The sequence below is a fragment of the Salmo salar genome, chromosome ssa15 (genome assembly GCF_905237065.1).
Source record: "Salmo salar chromosome ssa15, Ssal_v3.1, whole genome shotgun sequence".
Lineage (NCBI taxonomy): Eukaryota > Metazoa > Chordata > Actinopteri > Salmoniformes > Salmonidae > Salmo > Salmo salar.
The window spans coordinates 100,983,401-101,007,709 of NC_059456.1; the positions used below are offsets into that span (position 1 = coordinate 100,983,401).

Sequence of the window (24,309 nt, forward strand, 5' to 3'; positions counted from 1 at the left end):
GTTTTTCAACAGGACAATGACCCAAAACCCACCTCCAGGCTGTGTAAGGAGTATTTGACCAATGAGAGTGATGGAGTGCTGCATCAGATGACCTGACCTCCAAAATCACCTGACCTCAACCCAATTGAGATAGTTTGGGATGAGTTGGACCACAGAGTGAAGGAAAAGCAGCCAACAAGTACTCAGCATGTGTGGGAACTCCTCGAAAACTGTTGGGAAAGCATTCCAGGTAAAGCTGGTTGAGAGAATGCCAAGAGTGTGCAAAGCTGTCATCAAGGAAAAGGGTGGCTACTTTGAAGAATCTAAAATCTCAAATATATTTTGATTTGTTTAACACTTTTTTGTTACTACATGATTCCATATGTGTTATTTCATAGTTTAGATGTCTTCACTAATAGTCTACAATGTAGAAAATAGTCAAAATAAAGAAAAGCCCTTGAATGAGTAGGTGTGTCCACACTTTTGACTGGTACTGTAGGTTCTCAGTTTTACAACAAAGCTTTCACTTTCTCATACCAACAAAATAAAGTTTTGTTTCTCCTAAAAGCACATCTGACACTTCCCCCCTTCCCTCCAAAACATACATTACACTTACAGTACAGTTTGCTGAAGTGTAGTTAAACGTTCAGTTAAACAGAAGGTGTTGTCTGTAAATAAATTAAATAAATGTAAACTTTCAATTAAAATCTTACCTCCTCTGCGGTGGAGGCTGCTGAGGCGAGGACGGCTCATAATAATGGCTGGAACGTAGTAAATGGAATGGTATCAAACACATGGAAACTACGTGTTTGATGTATTTGATACCATTTCACTTATTCCGCTCAAGCCATTACCAGGAGCTTGTCCTCCCCAATTAAGGTGCCACCAACCTCCTGTGCTCGGCTGATTTATTTTGTGAAAAACTTGAAAGTTAACTGTCACTTGAGGGAAAAACGTTATGTGATTTCTACACTCTGTCTTCACTCTAAACCATGGCTAACAACATCCAGTGTGGTAACCTAACAGGACAAAATAAGAAAATGTTTGTATTTTCTGAAAGAACGCTGTCGGAGTGGTTGTGTTGGTACTTAAACATTCAGGAAGAGAAAGTCACAATGCTTTCCTTTCAGAGGGGAGCTCGAGAGCGAGACAAGGGGCTCATGTCTGGGGGCTTTAATGCTACTGAGCATGTCTCTTCGAGAAAAAAACCCATACAGAATCCAACTCTTCATAGCTTAGACCAAGACCCCCACAATTCAAAAATCCATCAAGTCTGAACAACACAATGTCATGTTTCAGTTTAGGTGAACATGTAACAACAGCTGGTACTGTATTGATTTTTGTCTCTAAACTTTGAAAACAAATGACTTAATTGACACAGTACAACTTGGCTGTGATTCTATGACATTTATGGAACTATAAAATGTGTGATTGTACTCTCATTATACTATACATGTAAGCCTAAATATGTTCTCGTAATATGGTAAAATGTCATAGCTCTTAAAAAAGAAATAGAATGAGTAATATGTCATAATTTCCTCCCTAAAAGACCGTTACAACCCATATTCCTGTATCACTCTAAAGTTCAACCTGATTTAGTAAAAGACCGTTACAACCCATATTCCTGTATCACTCTAAAGTTCAACCTGATTTAGTAAAAGACCGTTACAACCCATATTCCTGTATCACTCTAAAGTTCAACCTGACTTAGTAAAAGACCGTTACAACCCATATTCCTGTATCACTCTAAAGTTCAACCTGATTTAGTAAAAGACCATTACAACCCATATTCCTGTATCACTCTAAAGTTCAACCTGATTTAGTAAAAGACCGTTACAACCCATATTCCTGTATCACTCTAAAGTTCAACCTGATTTAGTAAAAGACCGTTACAACCCATATTCCTGTATCACTCTAAAGTTCAACCTGATTTAGTAAGGAGCCTCATTCGGTCTCAGGCACCACTAACAGTCCCTCATTTCAGAAAATGAGTTAGTTATTGTCATGTCTTGTGACATTCTTCCCAAGCACGTTTTTGTTAAGTTAACCCATATCAAAAGGAAAGAGGGAAAGAGATCACAAGACCTGTTTGAGAGGGGGAAAAAATGAGAAAGTTTTCAAAAAGTGATCCCAGTTAATTTACATAGAGAGAGTAGGCTACTGAGTCAGGCAGAGGCACAGTCAAGAAGGAACTTAGTCTGAGAGGGATACATCAATTACCCTAAAACACACATAACAAACACATTAGTATTTTTGTTTGGAGGCTACATTAGCTACTCTTCTCAATGTGTACGAGAAATAAAAGGTTATTACAGAAAACACTATACAGTAGGTAGTGAAAACAGCTTGCAAACTGCTTGCTGCAGTTTGCCAGTTGAAGGCCGTCAACAGAAGAAAGGGAAGAAGTGTAAGATTGGAGTGATTTCCCTAAGCAACCAGACAGAGGAGTCTACCTGACATTTCCCTAAGCAACCAGACAGAGGAGTCTACCTGACATTTCCCTAAGCAACCAGACAGAGGATTCTACCTGACATTTCCCTAAGCAACCAGACAGAGGAGTCTACCTGACATTTCCCTAAGCAACCAGACAGAGGAGTCTACCTGACATTTCCCTAAGCAACCAGACAGAGGAGTCTACCTGACATTTCCCTAAGCAACCAGACAGAGGAGTCTACCTGACATTTCCCTAAGCAACCAGACAGAGGAGTCTACCTGACATTTCCCTAAGCAACCAACCAGAGGAGTCTACCTGACATTTCCCTAAGCAACCAGACAGAGGAGTCTACCTGACATTTCCCTAAGCAACCAGACAGAGGAGTCTACCTGACATTTCCCTAAGCAACCAGACAGAGGAGTCTACTTGACATTTCCCTAAGCAACCAGACAGAGGAGTCTACCTGACATTTCCCTAAGCAACCAGACAGAGGAGTCTACCTGACATTTCCCTAAGCAACCAACCAGAGGAGTCTACCTGACATTTCCCTAAGCAACCAGACAGAGGAGTCTACCTGACATTTCCCTAAGCAACCAGACAGAGGAGTCTACCTGACATTTCCCTAAGCAACCAACCAGAGGATTCTACCTGACATTTCCCTAAGCAACCAGACAGAGGAGTCTACCTGACATTTCCCTAAGCAACCAGACAGAGGAGTCTACCTGACATTTCCCTAAGCAACCAGACAGAGGAGTCTACCTGACATTTCCCTAAGCAACCAGACAGAGGAGTCTACCTGACATTTCCCTAAGCAACCAGACAGAGGAGTCTACCTGACATTTCCCTAAGCAACCAGACAGAGGAGTCTACCTGACATTTCCCTAAGCAACCAGACAGAGGATTCTACCTGACATTTCCCTAAGCAACCAGACAGAGGATTCTACCTGACATTTACCTAAGCAACCAGACAGAGGAGTCTACCTGACATTTCCCTAAGCAACCAGACAGAGGAGTCTACCTGACATTTACCTAAGCAACCAGAGAGAGGAGTCTACCTGACATTTACCTAAGCAACCAGACATTCAAATATAAGGTGACGTAGAATGAGGAAAGACCAGCTCATTTATGTGCAGAATTATCATTCCCCCCATTCGCATTTGAAAGAGCAATCTGTGAAAGCCATTGAGTAAGGGGTCTTTGAGTATGTGCTCTATAGATTCAGATTTTAAAAATATGCAGTATTGAAGGAAATAAACAGAACAACAATATGCTGTATTGAAGGCCATAAAATAACAATATTCTGTATTGAAGGCCGTAGAATAACAATATGCTGTATTGAAGGCAATAGAATAACAATATGCTGTATTGAAGGCAATAGAATAGCAATATGCTGTATTGAAGGCCATAGAATAACAATATGCTGTATTGAAGGCAATACAATAGAAATATGCTGTATTGAAGGCCATACAATAACAATATGCTGTATTGATAGCAATAGAATAACAATAGCCCACAATTCTGCGTAGCATTAATCTACATCAGAAAATGCCTGCCCTCTTGTGGGAATAAGAACACAATGCAGAGCCTTGAAATGAGGAACAAGTCGCAATGGGGAACAACTATAGAGTTACGTATTGTGATATTATTTGGATGATATTATATTATTTGACTCCAAGTACCGACTTGTTCTCCATCTTCTTTTAAAATAGTGAGCCAATATGTTTTCAGCACTTTTATTTCCCTGACTGATCAAAACTCTTTCTCTTGTTGCTCTGCAGCAGACATATAGTGAGCAATATGTTTGGAACATCAAATCGCAATTTACATTGAATCGTGAGAATCGCAAAACATATCGTATCGGCACCTAAGCATCGTGAAGTGGATAATATCGTATCGTGATGTCTCTGGCAATTCCCAGCCCCAAGAACAAAGTCTACAAAATGATTGCTTTCTGCTTTGAAATATATGAAAGTATGTATTTATTCTCATGCTGATTTGTTTCTGTTTGGAAAAATAACCCTGTCCCTTACGAAGTACTAACTATGTAACATAAAATACAATAGTGGCGGAACTATAACTAATAAATAACCTTCTATCGCAATTTCACAATCTAATTTCCCTAATCTGACCAACCAAATCGGATAAACCTATAGACTTTAGCAGAACGATGCAAGGCCTGGTGTAATAACCTCAGAGTGGTCTATATCTGAACTTCGTCTACACTGTAAAGCCTAGAAGGTCGTATTGGCTAGCTCATAATAAGTTATAATCCCAAACAGTGTACAGTGTGAATGGACAATAGACCTATGGACAGATTCAGACATGATTTTGTAAAAAATGTAAAGGTGATACCTGGGGGTATAGGAGCATTGGCCAAGAGAAGGCCTCAGGCTAGCTAGTTTACTATTTATTACACATTAGTCATAATAACATAATAATAACGAATGTTTATTTTCCCGCCTTCATCTAAACCGTTGAATGTTACTTGTAACGCCACACGATGAAGGACGCGTGTTGAGAGAAGGTTGACTCTTCCTCTATAGTATTCCTATTGGTACGTGTCTATGCACCTGTTAAACCCGTCCGCCAATCACACGGCCATGTCAATGTGTCCAAGATGGCGACCTCCATCCTTCTGTGTTATACGGTCTCGACAATTGCAACAAAATAACATTATTGTCACATGTCAGAACGTTGTTGTTGGTCGCAGAAAATACAAGACGGTTTAGTAAATTGAATCGGAAACGTTCAAATCGTCTCCAATGCTTTGTACATTTGTAGAAGTGTGCGCGGTGTTAGTCTGAGGGGATTTCCGAGCATGGCCACCGACAACAGAATTCATTTCTGGAGGAAAAACGCCAAGGTTCCAGGGAGGTAGGTTTCACTTCTCCCTGTCGTCTATGATAACAATCTCCTGATTATTAACATTACAATTGTGTATTCCAGATAATGAGTTAACTCTGGATTTTAGTGGGCATAACGTCGTTGATTTTGCGTCATTACAATGCCATTAAAGGTTAATAAAACTTATGCTTAACCTTGTTTGATGGATAGTTTATAAAACCTTTTAGACAATAAAGAAGTACTGGTCTTTGTTGCACTAGAGCACTTATTACAGCTCACATGAGGTTATAATCATGCCTTTGTCTTGGCTACCATATGTTGCTACCTAACGTTACATATACAACCTATGGCTCATACAACGTCAGGTGGTCTGTAACGGGGGAATGGTGACATGTAGCATATGCAGCAGACTGAGAAAAATCATTTCAGAAACGTCCCCAATACAGTATTAACTAAAAGATTGGCATATAGTTTTACTTGTGGAACCCCTTTACCGGTGGAGAAATCAACACAATGTGTCTATCTAATTATAGCCCACGATGAGGTATCACAATGTATCTCTTCAGAAATTATCATAAGGGGAAGTTGATTACAACACTGAAGCTATTAGTGTTGACAGTCATTTCTGGTCAAGAGTGAGGATCTTGATTTATTCATTTTAAACTCTTTTCATCTAGTTTAAATATTTCAGCAGAATGTTTTTTGAAAAATCAAACGTTTTCATCTTGTTCCTGTGAACAATTAGCAAATAACATTATTCTATCCCAATAGGCTACATTTTAGTTGTTACGCACAGTTTTACAAATGAATATTATCCATTATTTTAGATACATAATGTTGAATGGAAAGTACAAATCATTCTCGTTACAGGTTTATCCTCCGTGTTGGTGCGTTCCTGTAATACTCTCTAGCCCTTCTAAGTCACTAATTGAGTCAGTCACGTGGGGGATGGGAGAACACAGATGTCAGTCGCATTGGAAATGCATGACCAAGGTTCATATTCACAAAGTGCTGGTCCAGGATCAGTTTAGCCTTTTAGATCACACCGAATACAATTATATGGATAGGGTTGACCTGATCCTGAATCAGCACACCTACTCTTAAAAATGCTTTGTGAATTACACGCCCAAATCAGCCCAGGCAGTTGAATAGCTGTTTTGCTGCCAGGGTCTGTTGAGGCTCCAGGGCAAGGGTAGGGTGTGGTGGGTACCAAGGTAATGTGAGTAGTCTCTAAGGAGTGGGTGTTGCCTTTGGTGAGGAAACAACACTGTTCCCAATCCTGACAGAACAAGTTACATAATAAGCCATTATGAGATACCATCCAGACATGATAGGGCATTGCCATTGTGCATTTTACACAAATTATACAGTCTGTAAATAAATACATTCTATTGAAAGGTTACTAGGTAAAGTCAAGATTCTACAAATATCCCCGAAAGACACAGCTGATGAGCCATTTTGCTACAACATGAGCTATTATTGTGTCAAAGACCCAGTGACTTGACTAATTCAGTTATCTACACAACGTAGTCTAGATAACATTTGGCTATTTCCACTCGACCGAGCTTGGTTCATGTCAGAACACAAAGGGAGACAGGCACACAGGCGCCTTTGGACTGTGTTGCAGGTCACAGCTCTTGTAGCATCATCAGATGAGTGCTCAACATGCTAGTATCCGCTGAACAGGATACTCTCTCCATGGGGTGGCAGTAAGTCTGTCACTCGCCCTGGCAAGCTGTTCACAGAATCTCTTAAAGCTACAGTATATACCTACAGTACTACTGTAACAATCATTATCCAAAACCAAAACAGAATTTAGATTAATATTTTAGGAGCGAGCTAAGAAGTCCTCAGTCTGCCCATTATGTTTGCTCTGGGGAGTCTATGCTTTTCAACCTGTAAAATGAGTTCACTATAATTTTTTGTATTATAATTTTTTTAAACATTTTATTTAACCTTTATTTAACTGGGCAAGTCAGTTAAAAAACAAATTCTTATTTTACAATGACGGCCTTATGACCAACATTGTCAATGATGAATCATAAAAAGAGGCCTCAATGGGCCCACGTTCTCCCAGTGAAGTGCTGCTAGGCCACTGCTCTTTCTCCTCTACAGTATACAGCCAGTTTATGGAGCGCAGCATCCTCCACTTGACCCCAGAATACACCGCACGTAAGTGCTCTGCATAGCTGGTCTGCATGGAACACACAGGGATTTATAATATGTCATTCAGCTTCAATTTATTCATTTATTTTTAATTGATTCAACGTAGATTTTCGCATGCTTAGTTTAGATTGTTGATGTTCGTGTCTTGTCTGTATTGCCTTTGAATATGTGTGGATGGTAATTGTTTAGTTTGATTGTTCCACGTTATTATATTGATCTTATTTTTTACACTATTCTTTTATTGGCCTTTTTATATGTTTTTGTTCAGCGGTTCCTTTTTATATTATATACAGTGAGAACACAAAACATTATGAACACCTGCTCTTTCCATGACGTAGACTGACCAGGGGAATCCAGGTGAAAGATATGATCTCTTATTGATGTCACTTGTTAAATCCACTTCAGTGTAGATGATGGGGAGGAGACAGGTTAAATAAGGATTTTTAAGCCTTGAGATGGATTGGGTATGTGTGCCATTCAGAGGGTGAATGGGTAAGACAGAATATTTAAGTGCCTTTGAATGGGGTATGGTAGTAGGTGCCAGGCGCACGGGTTTGTGTCAAGAACTGGAACGCTGCTGGGTTTTTCACGCTCAACAGTTTCCTGTGTGTATCAACAATGGTCCACCACCCAAAGGACATCCAGCCAACTTGACACAACTGTGGAAAGCATTGGAGTCAACATGGGCCAGCATCCCTGATCCCTGATTGGAATGATTTCGACACCTTGTAGAGTCCATTCCCCGACTAATTGAGTCTGTTCTGGGAGCAAAAGGGGGTGCAGCTCAATATTAGGAAGGTGCTCTTAATGTTTTGTACACTCAGTGTATGTTGTCAGTGTATCATTGTGTGTTTACCATGAGACAGCTGTAGCTGCTCAATGGTTTCTTCTTTATATCAGTGGCACGTAGATTAAACATGTTCATTTTCTCTCTGCAGGTTTCCTAAAGACACTCCAAAGGCAAATAATCTCAAGTCCAAAAAGGCGTCTAGTTTCCACGAGTTTGCCCGCAGCACCAACGATGCCTGGGACATTGATGATGAGGAGGATGAGGACTTCTTAGCTCCCATCCATCCCTCATCTCTCCCGCCCACCCTGCACTCCACACACCAGGTACCTCCTCTTCCTCCACAACAACCCATTAACACCACCACTGAGCCAGACTCAGGGCCTGCAGACCAGCTGGCTCCCCCAACTGCAGAGGTCCGTCTTCAGCATGAGGAGGACAGAGACTGTGGACAGATCAATGGCAGAGTGGTGGTGAAGTCCAGCAGTGAGGCCCTGCTCAACACCAATACAGGTAATGGACTGGACACTAAAGTCAGGAGTGGATTTTAGGGAACATGTATTATCCCATTTAAGATATTGCTCATTATCAACTCAATACTGCCTTGGTATTGTCAGTAATCTGCTCTTTGTGACTTGTCACTCTGCAGTCCCATGATCCTCTACTCTCTTCCTCCACAGTGCGTTCCACTCTGCAGAAGCAAAAGTCTCTCCCAGTCCGTCCCATCATCCCGTTAGTCGCCAGAATCTCGGACCAAAATTCCTCGGGGGCACCAATCATGACAGTGCGAGACAAGAGTCGATTGGACAAATTCAAATACCTTCTGTCCTGTCCTAACACCGATCTCGGTGAGACTCAACACCCTATTCATTGAACAAAAATATAAACACAACATGGAAAGTGTTGGTCCCATGTTTCATAAACTGAAATAAAAGATCCCAGAAATGTTCCATATGCACAAAAATCTTATTTCTCTCAAATGTTTTGCACAAATGTATTTACACCCCTGTTAGTGAGCATTTCTCCTTTGTCAAGATAATTTATCCACCTGACAGGTGTGGCATATCAAGAAAACTGGTTAAACAGCATGATCATTACACAGGTGCACCTTGTGCTGGGGACAATAAAAGGGGACTCTAAAATGTGCAGTTTTGTCACACAACACAATGCCAAAGATGTTGCAAGCTTTAAGGGAGTATGCAACTGGCATACTGACTGCAGGAATGTCCACCTGTTACCAGATAATTTAATGTTAATTTATCTACTATAAACCGCCTCCAACATCATTTTAGAGGATTTGGTAGTACGTTCAGCCCGCCTCACAACCGCAGACCACGTGTATGGCGTTGTCTGGGCGAGCGGTTTGCTGATATCAACGTTGTGAACAGAGTGCCCCATGGTGGTGGTGGGGTTATGGTATGGGCAGGCATAAGCTACAGACAACGAACACAATTACATTTTATCGATGAGAATTTGAATGCATAGAGATACCGTGACGAGATCCTGAGGCCCATTGTTGTGCCATTCATCCGCCACCATCACCTCATGTTTCAGCATGATAATGCACGGCCCCATGTCTCAAGGATCTGTACACAATTCCTGGAAGCTGAAAATGTCCTAGTTCTTACATGGCCTTCATACTCACCAGACATGTAACCCATTGAGCATGTTTGGGATGCTCTGGATCTACATGTACAACAGCATGTTCCAGTTCCTGCCAATATCCAGCAATTTCACTCAGCCATTGAAGAGGAGTGGAAGAACATTCCACAGGCCACAATCAACAGCCGGATCAACTCTATGCAAAGGAGATGTGTCACGCTGCATGAAGCAAATGGTGGTCACACCAGATACTGGCTGGTAGATACTGGCTGGTTTTCTGAACCACACCCCTACCTTTTTTTTAAGGTATCTGTAACCAACAGATGCATATCTGTATTCCCAGTCATGTGAAATTTGTAGATTAGGGTCTAATGAATTTATTTCAATTCACATATTTCCTTATATGAACTGTAACTCGATCAAATCTTTGAAATTTGTTTCATGCTGCGTTTATATTTTTGTTCAGTGTAGATTGAGGTAGCTAATAGAAGGCCAATGTTCTATTTACAATGTTTGTATTCTCATTCTATTATTTACAATGTACAGTATGTATTCTCATTATACAATGTACAGTATGTATTCTCATTCTATTATTTACAATGTACAGTATGTATTCTCATTCTATCTCCTGGGCCTTGTGATCCACAGAGGAGCTCCGGAAGCACAGCTGGTCAGGCATTCCACGAGAAGTGAGGCCCATCACATGGAGGCTCCTCTCTGTAAGTACCATGATGACCTTTGACTTCCTCTCTGTAAATACAATGATGACCTTTGACTTCCTCTCTGTAAGTACCATGATGACCTTTGACTTCCTCTCTGTAAATACAATGATGACCTTTGACTTCCTCTCTGTAAGTACCATGATGACCTTTGACTTCCTCTCTGTAAGTACCATGATGACCTTTGACTTCCTCTCTGTAAATACAATGATGACCTTTGACTTCCTCTCTGTAAGTACCATGATGACCTTTGACTTCCTCTCTGTAAGTACCATGATGACCTTTGACTTCCTCTCTGTAAGTACTATGATGACATTTGACCTACTCTCTGTAAGTACCATGATGACCTTTGACCTACTCTCTGTAAGTACCATGATGACCTTTGACCTACTCTCTGAAAGTACCATGATGACCTTTGACCTACTCTCTGTAAGTACCATGATGACCTTTGACCTACTCTCTGTAAGTACCATGATGACCTTTGACCTACTCTCTATAAGTACCATAATGACCTTTGGCTAAGCTGGAGATCACACACAAGGAGTATGACGATATGTTGGGGTGGGTTTCACGTCCTATCTTTTTAAAATGATTTTATTTTATTATTACTTGATCAACAAAATCTCTTTCTCTGAGCAATTGCAGCACTATAAAATAATATCACTTCCCAAATTGTCACTGCATGTATGTGACAACTGCACACACATTGCTCTTGGTATTTGTTGCGATATGTTCAAAATTCTCTTATCACACTTCCTGTTCCGGTACTGTTCATATCTTCAAGAGTATATCCTCTTGTTTAATAAACAACATGTTTTCTTCTCGTCCTTTCTATCATGGTAGGGTTACCTCCCAGTCAACATGGAGCGCAGAGACCTGGTGCTGAAGAGGAAGAGAGATGAGTACTTTGGTTTCATTGAACAGTATTACCACTCCAGGACAGACGAGACTTACAAAGACACATATAGACAGGTAATACATGGATCACCAAATCCTAAAATACCAATGTTTACCAGTGTTTAAGTAGCATATGCCTACTGTAGTGAGTCAGTGTTTAAGTAGATCATACCTACTGTAGTGAGTCAGTGTTTAAGTAGATCATACCTACTGTAGTGAGTCAGTGTTTAAGTAGATCACACCTACTGTAGTGAGTCAGTGTTTAAGTAGATCACACCTACTGTAGTGAGTCAGTGTTTAAGTAGATCACACCTACTGTAGTGAGTCAGTGTTTAAGTAGATCATACCTACTGTAGTGAGTCAGTGTTTAAGTAGATCATACCTACTGTAGTGAGTCAGTGTTTAAGTAGATCATACCTACTGTAGTGAGTCAGTGTTTAAGTAGATCACACCTACTGTAGTGAGTCAGTGTTTAAGTAGATCATATCTACTGTAGTGAGTCAGTGTTTAAGTAGATCACACCTACTGTAGTGAGTCAGTGTTTAAGTAGATCACACCTACTGTAGTGAGTCAGTGTTTAAGTAGATCACACCTACTGTAGTGAGTCAGTGTTTAAGTAGATCACACCTACTGTAGTGAGTCAGTGTTTAAGTAGATCATACCTACTGTAGTGAGTCAGTGTTTAAGTAGATCATACCTACTGTAGTGAGTCAGTGTTTAAGTAGATCACACCTACTGTAGTGAGTCAGTGTTTAAGTAGATCACACCTACTGTAGTGAGTCAGTGTTTAAGTAGATCATATCTACTGTAGTGAGTCAGTGTTTAAGTAGATCACACCTACTGTAGTGAGTCAGTGTTTAAGTAGAACATGCTTTGTTTCCACAGATCCACATTGATATTCCGAGGACAAACCCACTAATTCCACTTTTCCAGCAGCCTGCGGTGCAAGAGGTGAGCTTCTCTCTCTCAGCTCTTCATACTAGTTGCCTGGCTTGGATAGTCAACAATTCATTTTTTTTTTTTAGAGAGATGTTTTTTTTTTTATACACTCTTAGAAAAAAGGGTTCCAAAAGGGTTCATCAGGTGTCCCCATAGGAAAAGCCTTTTGGTTCCAGGTAGAACCCTTTTTGGTTTCAGGTATAACTATTTTGGGTTCCATGTAGGACCCTCTGTGGAATGGGTTCTACATGGAACCCCTTCTTCAAAGGGTTCTCTTATGGGGACAGCTGAAGAACCCTTTTTAGGTTCTAGATAGAACCTTTATTTCTAAGAGTGTAGACCTGTAATATCACGTTGGATTGTATCCATGCCTGTCTGTGCCTTGTGTTCATCAGGTGTTTGAGAGGATCCTCTTTATCTGGGCTATCCGCCATCCAGCCAGCGGCTACGTCCAGGGAATCAATGACTTGGTCACTCCATTCTTTGTGGTATTCCTTTCCGAATTTGTTGGTAGGTTGGCTGGTGGATGATGTGTCATAGATCTCCTGAACCAGACGAGGCTTTTCTATATGAAATTAAAATGGCCTCTGAATCCTCTGACAGGGTGTCCAATAATCTTGTCTTATATTACATTTCCGAAGGATTAATATACAGCTAACTGACAAAATAAAGGAAACACTTGAGTAAATTAGGGATACAAAGTATATTGAAAGCAGGTGCTTCCACACAGGTGTGGTTCCTGAGTTCATTAAGTATTTAGGGTTATGTATAAAATGCCCAGATGCCCATTATTTTGGCTACCATGGCTAGAAGAAGAGATCTCAGTGACTTTGAAAGAGAGGTCTCAAAGGAACATAGGGGGTTTAAAGGGTGTGTGTCTCAGTCACCAGATCTCAACCCATTTCAACATTATGGTCGATTCTGGAGCGGTTCCTGAGACATTGTTTTCCATCAACAAAACTCCAAATAATGGAATTTCTCACAGAGAATGGTGTTGTATCCCTCCAATAGAGTTCCAGACACTTGTAGAATCTATGCCGAGGTGCATTGAAGCTGTTCTGGTGGCTGGTGGTGGCCCAACGCCCTATTAAAACACTTTGTTGGTGTTTCCTTTATTTTGTCAGTTACATGCATTCATTGTTTTTCTGCGTGGTTATTTTTCAGCATTGCAAACCGGCACCTCTGCTTCCCTGAGTGTGTTGGATGTAGGGGTGGATGACTGTGATATTTGGGGTTTGTCTCTACAGAGGAGGATGTGGAGAATTTTGACGTAGCGTCCCTGCCTCTTGACACCCAGAGGAACATTGAGGCAGACAGCTTCTGGTGCATGACCAAGCTGCTGGATGGAATACAGGTTGGCATCTAGAATGTTATTCAGTTATTTTCTTCATCTATGCTTATGGTATTTATTCCGAACCTCTGTCTCCAGCAGTCCCCCCCCACCCCACCCCACCCCCCCCAACCCCCACAATCACAAATGATCCTCCTTGTGATGTGTTGTTGATATTATTGTTGTTGTGTCTGTACAGGACAACTACACTTTTGCTCAGCCAGGGATTCAGAACAAAGTTAAAGCTTTGGAAGAATTGGTCAGCAGAATCGATGGTGAGATATGGTCTTCTCATGTTGTTTACAGTATCTGAGGCCAGTGTGTATTATTTCAGATGGCCTCAGGGTCAGTTTTCATCTCTCTGTGGGGCTGCGTCCTTTTCTCTCTCAGAGGACATACACAACTACTTTAAGAGGTATGAGGTGGAGTACCTGCAGTTTGCTTTCCGCTGGATGAACAACCTGCTGATGAGAGAGCTGCCTCTACGCTGCACCATCCGCCTCTGGGACACCTATCAGGTGACAAACACACACACACACACACACACACACACACACACACACACACACACACACACACACACACATAGATATTTGCATTCAACGTTTGATTTAGATCTGAATGTTTGTGGGATTTACAGAGATGATGTGTACGTGTTTATCACATGCTGACCTGTCATGTATCCCTGCAGGCTGAACAAGAGGGCTTCTCCCACTTCCACCTGTACGTATGTGCTGCTTTCCTGATCGAGTGGCGCAAAGAGATCCTCTCCATGGTCGATTTTCAGGTACCATTAATTCTGTCGACTGTTGAACTGTTTGTACAGTACTCGAGCAGGTTCTGTTGATCAAGGTATTTGAAAACACATTACCTTTTTTTCTATGGCCTGACAGACCCTCCAGTGAAAAGCTCTCATTAAAACAAATGATCTGCATATTTCAGCGTTCATGACACTTTGCAGATGGTGACTGATGCCCATCAGGGATTATTCACATACATCCCATCCAGTTCCAAAATGGTGCTTATGTCATCAAATGTGTCTCTGCCTTTCCAGGGTCTTCTCATGTTACTCCAGAACCTTCCCACAATCCACTGGGGGAACGAGGAAGTAGGCCTTCTCCTGGCTGAAGCATACAGACTGAAGTATATGTTCGCTGACGCGCCCAATCACTACAAGAGATAGGCCTCTATGCCACTGGTTCTCAACCCTTTCTTTTAACCGTGGCACACCTTGATGGGATAAAACATTCTGCTGCACACCTACAATTTCCCTATTCATTTATTTAGTGGTAATATCATCCATCTTATCTGATCTATACTGCAAATCATGTATTTGTTTTTTATAGATTAAATGGAGTTAATTTGATCGTTCCTTAATCTGAATCTGTGTGTACCCCTTAAAGAGTGTCCTGTGAATCCGAGTTATAAATAATTTTTTTTAGCTCCGGTAATATATATATATATATGTATATTTATTTTTTCTTTTTTTTACGGTTTGGGCTACATATGAACAGTTTTCTGCATTGTTAAAGGTGCAACCACGGACACAAAGCCACGCTTTGTTTCTATGGCAACGGCTGTGGTACAGCTAAACCTAATCAGACTTGGTTATGCTAATTGTTCTCACAGGCAAAGTAAAGGCATACAAATGGCTTTGCTCGTGATGCGGCACCCCTCAAATGATACAAATGTAACAACAGCCTGAGCGCACTGGACTTGAAACAGCCAAACAGATGGAACCATGTGTCATTCAATGTATTATCTGAGCGGCGCTGGTGCTCCCAAGTCCAAATTCCACAGTTCACATTCGTTAGTGTTTCCCAACAAAAAATAATTAAGATTAGGAAAAGTTTCACTGCACAGCTGAAAGTTCCTCAAGGCACAACAGTGTGCTGAGTGACACCGGTTGAAAACCACTGCTCTATGCCCTGGTGAACAGACTGTAAAACAGAGTTTGATATGAGGGTTTTTAGTCCTCTGACATGACTGATGGACATACTGTAAAATACCTTGCACACACGTATAAATTATTCACTCAAAAACCCTGGCCTGAACTACCATTTGTACAATATTTTTCTTGCTGTCTTTCTCTGTTAATAATTGCATTGGCAAGTTTCATTCCGCTGACTCTGCAGTGTATTACATCAGAGCGACTGGCTTGAACTTCTCAGTAGTAGTCTGTTACAGTTCACGCCGTAGGCATCGAGTAGGGTCCTGACATACAGCTGGGAGTTCTGCTATTGGAACTCTATACTGTACTTTATAAATGACTGGTATATTAATCTGGAGGGATAAGTACTTGGCTAATCGGTTAATGGCCAGTTCAAATTCATTTATACTGGCATTAAATCAGTATTGGTTGTCTCAGAAGTTTTAACTGAACTCTGAATGGATGATGACTGTTTGATCATCCTTCAAGTTTCAGAGAGAATATACTTGAGTCATTTTGTTTATCGTTTGTTTATAACAGAGTTCTGTGGTAAAGCTAGCCCACATATTTTACCACTTTGTCCCCACTTGTTCCCTTCATGGATATATTGAGTCCAGTAAAAGGCCAGTCTGAATATCTAATGAAGAAATGGTCCAATGTAGTACAACATGATACAGGAAGTACACAGCTGCTACTAATTGCCGCTCTGTAGACCAGGAAAAGGTACTTTATTTCAGGGTTTATCTATAGGGATGCCATATTGAATCCCAAGGCCTCAATGTGAATAGGATGAGAATGGGGACCTTCAATTGTTGATGTATTGTTGTAAAGTTTGGACTAGATATAAAGTATTAGTTGAACTAGATATAGCTGGATTTTATCATCTGATTATTTGCTATTTTCTTTCTAGATTATATGAAACTGTGGCACGTATGAAAGTTGATAAATTGGATCAAAATGAATTTGTCATTTGCAACTGAATGAGACTTGTCTACCCTTCAAATGGTGTAAACCTGAGGGGATCTGAAACTTTACCAAATGTATATTATGTATGTTTGTGGTGTTCATAACAATGCGATGCAAATGTTGCTTTGTCTATTTCCTCTTCCTGAAGAAATATACAAACCAGTGCAATCTAAATCAACAATCTGCAACACAATGTAACGACCATCCAGGAAGTTCTTCAGATAGTAGAGAAGATGACTGTTGTACTTCCCTGTCTTTTGTTTGCAACAGCATCTACTCTTATTTAGTATGGTTAACTTAAACAGTTGTCTGTAAACTTTAATAATATAGAAGTGAAAATTGTGTATATTAAGAATTCAAATGTTCAGATTTGTTATATAGTAAATGACTGTGTTTTGCCTTGTCTCTGAGGGTTGCTAATGCTGATGGGGATTTTCAGAGGCAACTTTTAGTAACCCTCCCTACACAGTTACTTGATCTATTGAAAACTGTCCTGTGATATCAACACAGCTGTATTTCAAGCCTTTGTTATAAGAATGTGTAATGCACTCTTTCTTTTACTGTCTAACATGGAAAACTGAAATGTTGTCATTTGACCTTTTGTTTTGTATCAGTTGATATTGGGGTTATGTAGTAACCTTCCAGTTGATATTGGGGTTATGTAGTAACCTTCCAGTTGATATTGGGGTTATGTAGTAACCTTCCAGTTGATATTGGGGTTATGTAGTAACCTTCCAGTTGATATTGGGGTTATGTAGTAACCTTCCAGTTGATATTGGGGTTATGTAGTAACCTTCCAGTTGATATTGGGGTTATGTAGTAACCTTCCAGTTGATATTGGGGTTATGTAGTAACCTTCCAGTTGATATTGGGGTTATGTAGTAACCTTCCAGTTGATAGTGGGGTTATGTAGTAACCTTCCAGTTGATATTGGGGTTATGTAGTAACCTTCCAGTTGATATTGGGGTTATGTAGTAACCTTCCAGTTGATATTGGGGTTATGTAGTAACCTTCCAGTTGATATTGGGGTTATGTAGTAACCTTCCAGTTGATATTGGGGTTATGTAGTAACCTTCCAGTTGATATTGGGGTTATGTAGTAACCTTCCAGTTGATATTGGGGTTATGTAGTAACCTTCCAGTTGATATTGGGGTTATGTAGTAACCTTCCAGTTGATATTGGGGTTATGTAGTAGGCTACCAGTTGATATTGGGGTTATGTAGTAACCTTCCAGTTGATATTGGGGTTATGTAGTAGCCTTCCAGTTGATATTGGGGTCATGTAGTAACCTTCCAGTTGATATTGGGGTCATGTAGTAACCTTCCAGTTGATATTGGGGTTATGTAGTAGGCTACCAGTTGATATTGGGGTTATGTAGTAACCTTCCAGTTGATATTGGGGTTATGTAGTAACCTTCCAGTTGATATTGGGGTTATGTAGTAGCCTACCTGCTGTGACCTCACTTAGCTGATGTAAAGCAGGAATAGTAATTACATTTCCAACCTTCATAACCATTTCTCTGCTAAGGTAGAAAGATGTGACAGTCATTCTTTATCTTTTATCATTCTTGTATTCATGGTTGCATGTTTCGTCACAATATGGTTTTGAACGTTTGTTTTGAACTGATGCCCGACTGAGCATTCTACTCAATGCATTTTAGATCAAGGGCAGATGGAGAACGTTCATAAGAGTGGTATGGCGCGACCGAGTGATGGAAGTGCAACCTATGAATTGATTGTCATTTAGGTTCAGTTTCAACAATATGGCTGAAATGAGTTTTGTCAGGTTTTTTGTGACCCTATGACAACCTAACATAATAAAACTGAAGTACATTTTTTCGTGCATCAGTTTTTCTGGCACAATCTAAAGATCCTGGATAGTTTTTCAATAAGCAGTGCTAGAACAGTGAGCTTGGTGGTATTGGATGTGTAATCATGATAATGAGAAAACTGAAGTGCCATAACTTCTGTACCAGTATTATTCTCATATTGGTTTTTAAGATCACCATGTAGTTCAATTAGGGTTTTTCTGCAATTAAATCATCTAATTGTCATTCTACTTTAGATTTTTGCTTGTTCCAGGTACACATTTTACCATGTCTTCTCAAGTCAGTGTTTTTGTAGGGAAAAATGCAGACTTATGATCTTAGTTGGCATTTTCACATTTTATAATGATTTGTTGGTGTGTTTAAATAGTTGCCTTTCAGCCTTAAACTGTGCTCTGTCCTCATTTGTTTATTTGCTCAAAAAAAATCTGACTTTGTGTAATTTTAATTTAATTCATTCTACGATTGTATTATTCACTCCATGTCGCGTTGTTTTATGGTCATGCAAAGGTTCACTGCATTTTGGTTTTAAAAACAGGAGATATAGGACAATGAAACCTGAAGTCATTGTCGAAATTCAAATTTCCAATCATTCATTTGTCTTTTTCTAATCTTCAATGCCAAACTATTCGGCCAATAATGTTTTCTTTCAGTTCCATGCTTCTGTAGTCATTACTGGTTTTGGCCTTAAATGGAGGAAATATTACAGTATTCTGCTGTATATGAACTTTTTGTTTATATTAAACGATTGTTACCCTTTGTTTTGACTGAGCCATGTTGTTATGTGTTGTGCATTAAGGGGGGGTTAGTGGGAGTGATCGATGCACACATCACCTCACTGACATACACCCAAAAAGCTCAGATTAATACTTCCTCACTGGCTAAATTGAATATTTGTATATTTTACATTCCACTTAATTCTCTAATTATAAACTTTGGGGTTCATCCAATGATATATATATATATATATACACACACACACTAGATAACTGATAGGGGTTGCTGTTTTGAAGCCAACGCGCCTCCATTTTAGTACTCCTCCACTGGTGTAACAAATATTTTGCAAGGTGTAGATTGGTTGGTTGTTTAGCAACCAAACCGATGCGCGCGCAACCATGGGGCAAAACAGACTGGTTTGGCTATGATTTTTGACAACATGTAAACTATATTTCTTCTCCATGTTTATTGAAAACATAAATAAATTGGCACAATGAGCACTTGTTGTCTCTCAAATACATTGTTACAGTTGTTGGTTAGCTAGGGAATTTTTTGCCATATTAGCATTGACGTGACATCAGTCAAAACACCTCAAAACAGGACATGGTATCAAGAACAAGATAAAACTAGCTGAAACGAGTCACTTATGATTCCCCACATGGCAGTTTCTTGTCATTGTTGATAGCTATCTGGCCATCTAGAATCACAACAACTTGCGGACTTCTGCCAGAGAGCCAGAGACCTGGCAGTGGTGCCAGGATAGGACAACAACCTCTCCCTCAATGTGATCAAGACAAAGGAGATGATCGTGGACTACGGGAAAAGCAGGGCCGAGCACGCCCCCATTCTCATCGACGGGGCTGTAGTGGAGCAGGTTGAGAGCTTCAAGTTCCTTGGTGTCCACATCACCAACAAACTATCATGGTCCAAACACACCAAGACAGTCGTGAAGAGGGCACGACAACACCTATTCCCCCTCAAAACACTGAAAAGATTTGACATGGGTCCTCAGAAAGTTCTACAGCTGCACCATTGAGAGCATCCTGACTGGTTGCATCACTGCCTAGTATGGCAACTGCCCAGCCTCCAACCACTACAGAGGGTAGTGCGTACAGTCTAGTACATCACTGGGGCCAAGCTCTTGCCATCCAGGACCTATTTATTTTTGTACCTTTATTTAACTAGGCAAGTCAGATAAGAACAAATTCTTATTTTCAATGACAGCCTAGGAATAGTGGGTTAACTGCCTTGTTCAGGGGCAGAACAACACATGTTTACCTTGTCAGCTCAAGGATTCAATCTTGCAACCTTTCAGTCCAACGCTCTAACCACTAGGCTACCTGCCGCTAAATACTGAGCGGTGTCAGAGGAAGGCCCTAAAAAATGCCAAAGACTCCAGCCACCCAAGTCATAGACTGTTCTCTCTGCTACCGCACGGCAAGAGGTACCGGAGTGTCAAGCCTCGGTCCAAAAGGCTCTTAAACAGTTTCTACCCTCAAGCCATAAGACTGCTGAACAGCTAATTAAATGGCTAACTGGACTACTTTCATTGACCCCCCCCCCCCCCATTTTTACCATTTACATTATGTTTTAGTCATTTAGCAGACACTCTTATCCAGAGCAACTTACAGTAGTGACATTTCATCTCATGCATTTTATTATTTAATTTTTTTGTACTGGACCCCCGTGGGAATCAAACCCACAACCCTGGAGTTGCACACACCATGCTGGCGTTGGAAACACCATGCTCTACCAACTGAGCCACAGGGAAGGCTAACCCTGCTGCTACTCGCTGTTTATTATCTATGCATAGTCACTTTACCACTACCTATATGTACATTACATCATTGGGGTGTTCTACAACATTACCAACTTTCCTGAACCCGTTAGTGTTCTTGAATGACTCATTGGTGGAAACGGAAGTACCAGAATGCTAGGTTTTGTAGTCCTATCAAAACTCAAAGTACACAAACAACTTGGCTTCACTTTGGAACACATGGCTACGGTGCTACAGGGAAATGAAAACAAAGTTTTGGTAACGTTAGCCAAGTACTTATCTTGAAAAATTACTTCTACACTTGTTGGAAACGGATATGTTGCCAGTATTCAAGTTTGTTTGACAAAAAAAGGTACGCTCATTTCGTTGTAGGAGTGGGGGTACTTTTAACATTCGGTCTTGTTTAGCTAGCTAGCTAACGCAACTAGCGATTTCCTGCATAATGGTTCATGCTATTTGCTTTATTACCACTGCGTGTAGACTTTTTTGCTATACAGTTGGTAAAGCTTTTACGTCGTTTACACATAGTTAAATACTCAACTACCACATTTGCAGTACCTGCTATAATTTGAGTTGTGAGACGCAGTAGGTAGTTAAGGTATTATATATGAAATGTAGCAGACACTTTTATCCAAAGCGAATTACAGTCATGCGTGCACGCATGGGTGGTCCCGGGAATCGAACCCACCATTATAACGTTGCATGCGCCATGCTCTACCAACTGAGTTACAGAGGGTGACAAATATACAGCTGTCTCTGCAGCCAACCATTGTACTGTAAAAAGAGAGAACAAGGAAACGTTTTGTAGGTTATATCTAAGTTTTCCCTTGCATCAGGAGGATGAATTTCCTATATTTACTTTATTCATGAACGTGTCTAATAGACTATCCTCTGTACCTCCAACTAGGTGCCTTGGTTGAAGATGGATGCAGTTCCTTGCAGTTGGAACACTACAAGAGTTCAGGAGTCATTTGCTCGGACTAAGCCTGCATCAGACGCGCTAACAAAGCTGGCAAAACTTGTGGCACAAAAGCAAGAGAGTAAAAGCCAAAACCAACTTCTGCCTGATGTGTGCCCGTGTGTGTGCGCAGAGTGCAGCCAGGGATTCTCTGACATGGCCGAATTATTGCACCACCAACAGGGAGAACATGCCTTACCTAAGCGTCACCGATGCCTTTCCTGTGGCAAGGAGTTTTCTCTCCTATCCTCTTTGCAGTTGCACAAGTGCATTCATGATGCTGCTCCTTGTCAGCTCTGTTGTGGTAAACCTCAGCTAGATGATCCATGCAATGCATGCAAGGCTTCAACTTCAGACTCTCAGAGTGTCCAGGATAAGTCCCTTCATCACCAGTCCCACCATCATGATAGCAGATCATATGCCTGTGCTCCATGTGGTAAAGGCTTTAGCCAAAAGCAAGCACTGCTTCACCATCAGCAGGCTGGCTGTAGTAAATCTGCCTCACGAACTGCAAAGGTTGTCAGCCCTCCCGCTGACTCTCCCTCGATTGAATCTGCCCTGTCAGACTCTTCACCCCCTGACTCTCCCCCCTCGGACTCTCCTTCCCCTGATGCCACTAGTGCCCCAGTTCCTGACAGGCCAAACCAATGCCAACTTTGCTACAAGAGCTTTCGTTCAGGGGCTGGCCTTGCCTGCCATCAGCGATCCACGCATCAGAAGGAGTGGAGTATCGCTAAGTATCTCTCGCCAAAAGGAAGAAGCACAAATGGGGTAAGTAGAAAGTCCAAGCAGAAGAGTCAACTCCTCTCCTGTCGTTCCTGTGACAAGGTCTTCCCAAGCACTGCCAAGCTGTACTTGCACAGACAAGAGTCCCACAGCAGAGAAAAGGATATCAGAAGAGATCCAAGGCCGCTGATTAGCAAGCGGAGGAAAAGAGAGACTTACCCATGTGACGTTTGTGGTAAAGTGTTCTTGCACCACTTGTCACTTAAAGCACATGTCAAGAACCATAGTCAAGAACCACCAAGCCATGTTCAGCAGGTTGGGAAAGCAGCCAAGGAGACCAAGTTAGCTGAGAAGATGCCAAAAAAGACTAAAAGCAACCTATCACGGAAGATGAGAGGAACTTTGGTCAAGGTTAGCAGAGGGAGACCAAAGAAAATTCCCATGAAAGAGGAAGAGGGAGAGTTTCCTTGCCCATCTTGTGCTGAGGTGTTTTCTTTGCAGTCTGCCCTGAAGGAGCATGAGGAGCTGCATCAGCCTACAGGGAGTATGAGACAGTGCAGCGTGTGCAATCAGGGCATGAGTATCTCTAAGAAGCCTGGGGCCAAGCTTCGGAGGGCCTACCATTGTGTGCCCTGCCTGAAGGCTTTTGTAACACTGGACACTTTCTTACAACACTGCCAAAATCACCTCGTTGTCAGTGGTGATGAGGAGAGGAGCTATTCAGACACTGATGGCAAAATCTGAGATTATGTACTCTTCATTTTTTAACAAGCTGTACTGATTTCCCAAGAGAATATTATGTGTATATGTACATTTTAAAGTGTGAAATATTTAGACCACTCACCAGAATAGCTGTTTGGATGTAACTCATGTCAACATGCCATTCAAGTTGCAACAATACATTGAGAAAAAAATGTGTGTGCTGTCTGATACCTTTTGTGACTGACCAACAGTGGTACACTGTGGAAGCGGTGAAGACACAATCTTCCTAGGCTTATATCCTCGTCATGTTAATTCTTGATTTCTACATTTTATATCCCATCACAAATCAGATCCAACCAACCATTTGTCGATTTGGTTTAAATTAAATTAATATACACAAGACCTAATTTAGCATGTTGCTGGAGCATTAAAATATATCTTTAATTTTTTATAAACAACCCACTTCAACAAATCTGGGTTGCAATATTAACTGCACTGTTACAAATAACATGGCCTAAGATGTGGTTTCAAAAAGATTTTAATAAAGTATTTTTTATGTAACATAGCAGTTGGAATGGACAGTGATATAGTTTACTATAATATTAACAGGTTTATTGACAGGTTTTGTTTTGATGACTCAAATGAAGACAATATTTCCATTTAATGTGATTTTTTTCAACACTTGATGGCATTGTACTTGTAAGTGTGACACTGGTTTAGCATCAATTTCATGATTATTTACCTGTGTGTGTGTGTGTGTGTGTGTGTGTGTGTGAGAGAGAGAGAGAGAGAGATATGCATACTCATGGAGCCACTAAAGGCCGTCTAACAATGTGACATAACAGGTTCATTTTCTCTGGAAGAAGCTTTGTCTTGGATATTATTATGCAAAACAAGCAATGATAGCAACCTTCCTGCAATTGTTTGTTAGCAATTGGTGTACCAGGTTATCAATTTTCTGCTGTTTTGTAAAAAATTAAATATAATAAAATCTTAAAAGAAAATCAAATG

The 24,309-nt window shown here is 40.8% G+C and overlaps 2 protein-coding genes across 4 annotated transcripts; both read left to right on the forward strand.

Moving 5' to 3' along the window:
* The first annotated feature begins 5,003 nt into the window (after positions 1–5,003).
* On the forward strand, positions 5,004–19,179 carry LOC106572837 (TBC1 domain family member 22B). 2 transcript variants are annotated; one of them, XM_014147363.2, is made up of 13 exons: positions 5,004–5,287; positions 7,373–7,429; positions 8,362–8,723; positions 8,891–9,058; positions 10,461–10,531; positions 11,375–11,503; positions 12,314–12,379; positions 12,763–12,877; positions 13,615–13,721; positions 13,897–13,972; positions 14,088–14,215; positions 14,389–14,484; positions 14,752–19,179. In XM_014147363.2, the coding sequence occupies exons 1-13, from the start codon at positions 5,232–5,234 to the stop codon at positions 14,878–14,880; spliced, it is 1,560 nt and encodes a 519-aa protein (XP_014002838.1). In that variant the 5' UTR covers positions 5,004–5,231; the 3' UTR covers positions 14,881–19,179. The 2 variants fall into 2 exon arrangements, with proteins under 2 accessions (XP_014002838.1, XP_014002839.1); XM_014147364.2 differs by lacking the exon at positions 7,373–7,429 and having other exon boundaries at positions 5,015–5,287.
* A 1,908-nt stretch (positions 19,180–21,087) lies between these two features.
* Positions 21,088–24,289, forward strand: LOC106572838 (zinc finger protein 615). Of its 2 annotated transcripts, none has more exons than XM_014147366.2 (2): positions 21,088–21,264; positions 21,820–24,289. In XM_014147366.2, the coding sequence occupies exon 2, from the start codon at positions 21,835–21,837 to the stop codon at positions 23,338–23,340; it is 1,506 nt and encodes a 501-aa protein (XP_014002841.1). In that variant the 5' UTR covers positions 21,088–21,264; positions 21,820–21,834; the 3' UTR covers positions 23,341–24,289. The 2 variants fall into 2 exon arrangements, with proteins under 2 accessions (XP_014002841.1, XP_014002840.1); XM_014147365.2 differs by having other exon boundaries at positions 21,100–21,170.
* The last annotated feature ends 20 nt before the right edge of the window (positions 24,290–24,309 follow it).

What these genes read in the sequence shown, in the direction of transcription:
- LOC106572837 (XM_014147363.2), top strand. Translation starts at nt 5,232, where the DNA reads ATGGCCACCGACAACAGAATTCATTTCTGGAGGAAAAACGCCAAGGTT. An exon ending in CCTGCTCAACACCAATACAG is followed by an intron (nt 8,724 to 8,890) that starts GTAATGGACTGG and finishes CTTCCTCCACAG; the next exon opens with TGCGTTCCACTCTGCAGAAG. An exon ending in ACAAAGACACATATAGACAG is followed by an intron (nt 11,504 to 12,313) that starts GTAATACATGGA and finishes TTGTTTCCACAG; the next exon opens with ATCCACATTGATATTCCGAG.
- LOC106572838 (XM_014147365.2), top strand. Translation starts at nt 21,132, where the DNA reads ATGGCTACGGTGCTACAGGGAAATGAAAACAAAGTTTTG. An exon ending in GAAATGAAAACAAAGTTTTG is followed by an intron (nt 21,171 to 21,819) that starts GTAACGTTAGCC and finishes ACCTCCAACTAG; the next exon opens with GTGCCTTGGTTGAAGATGGA.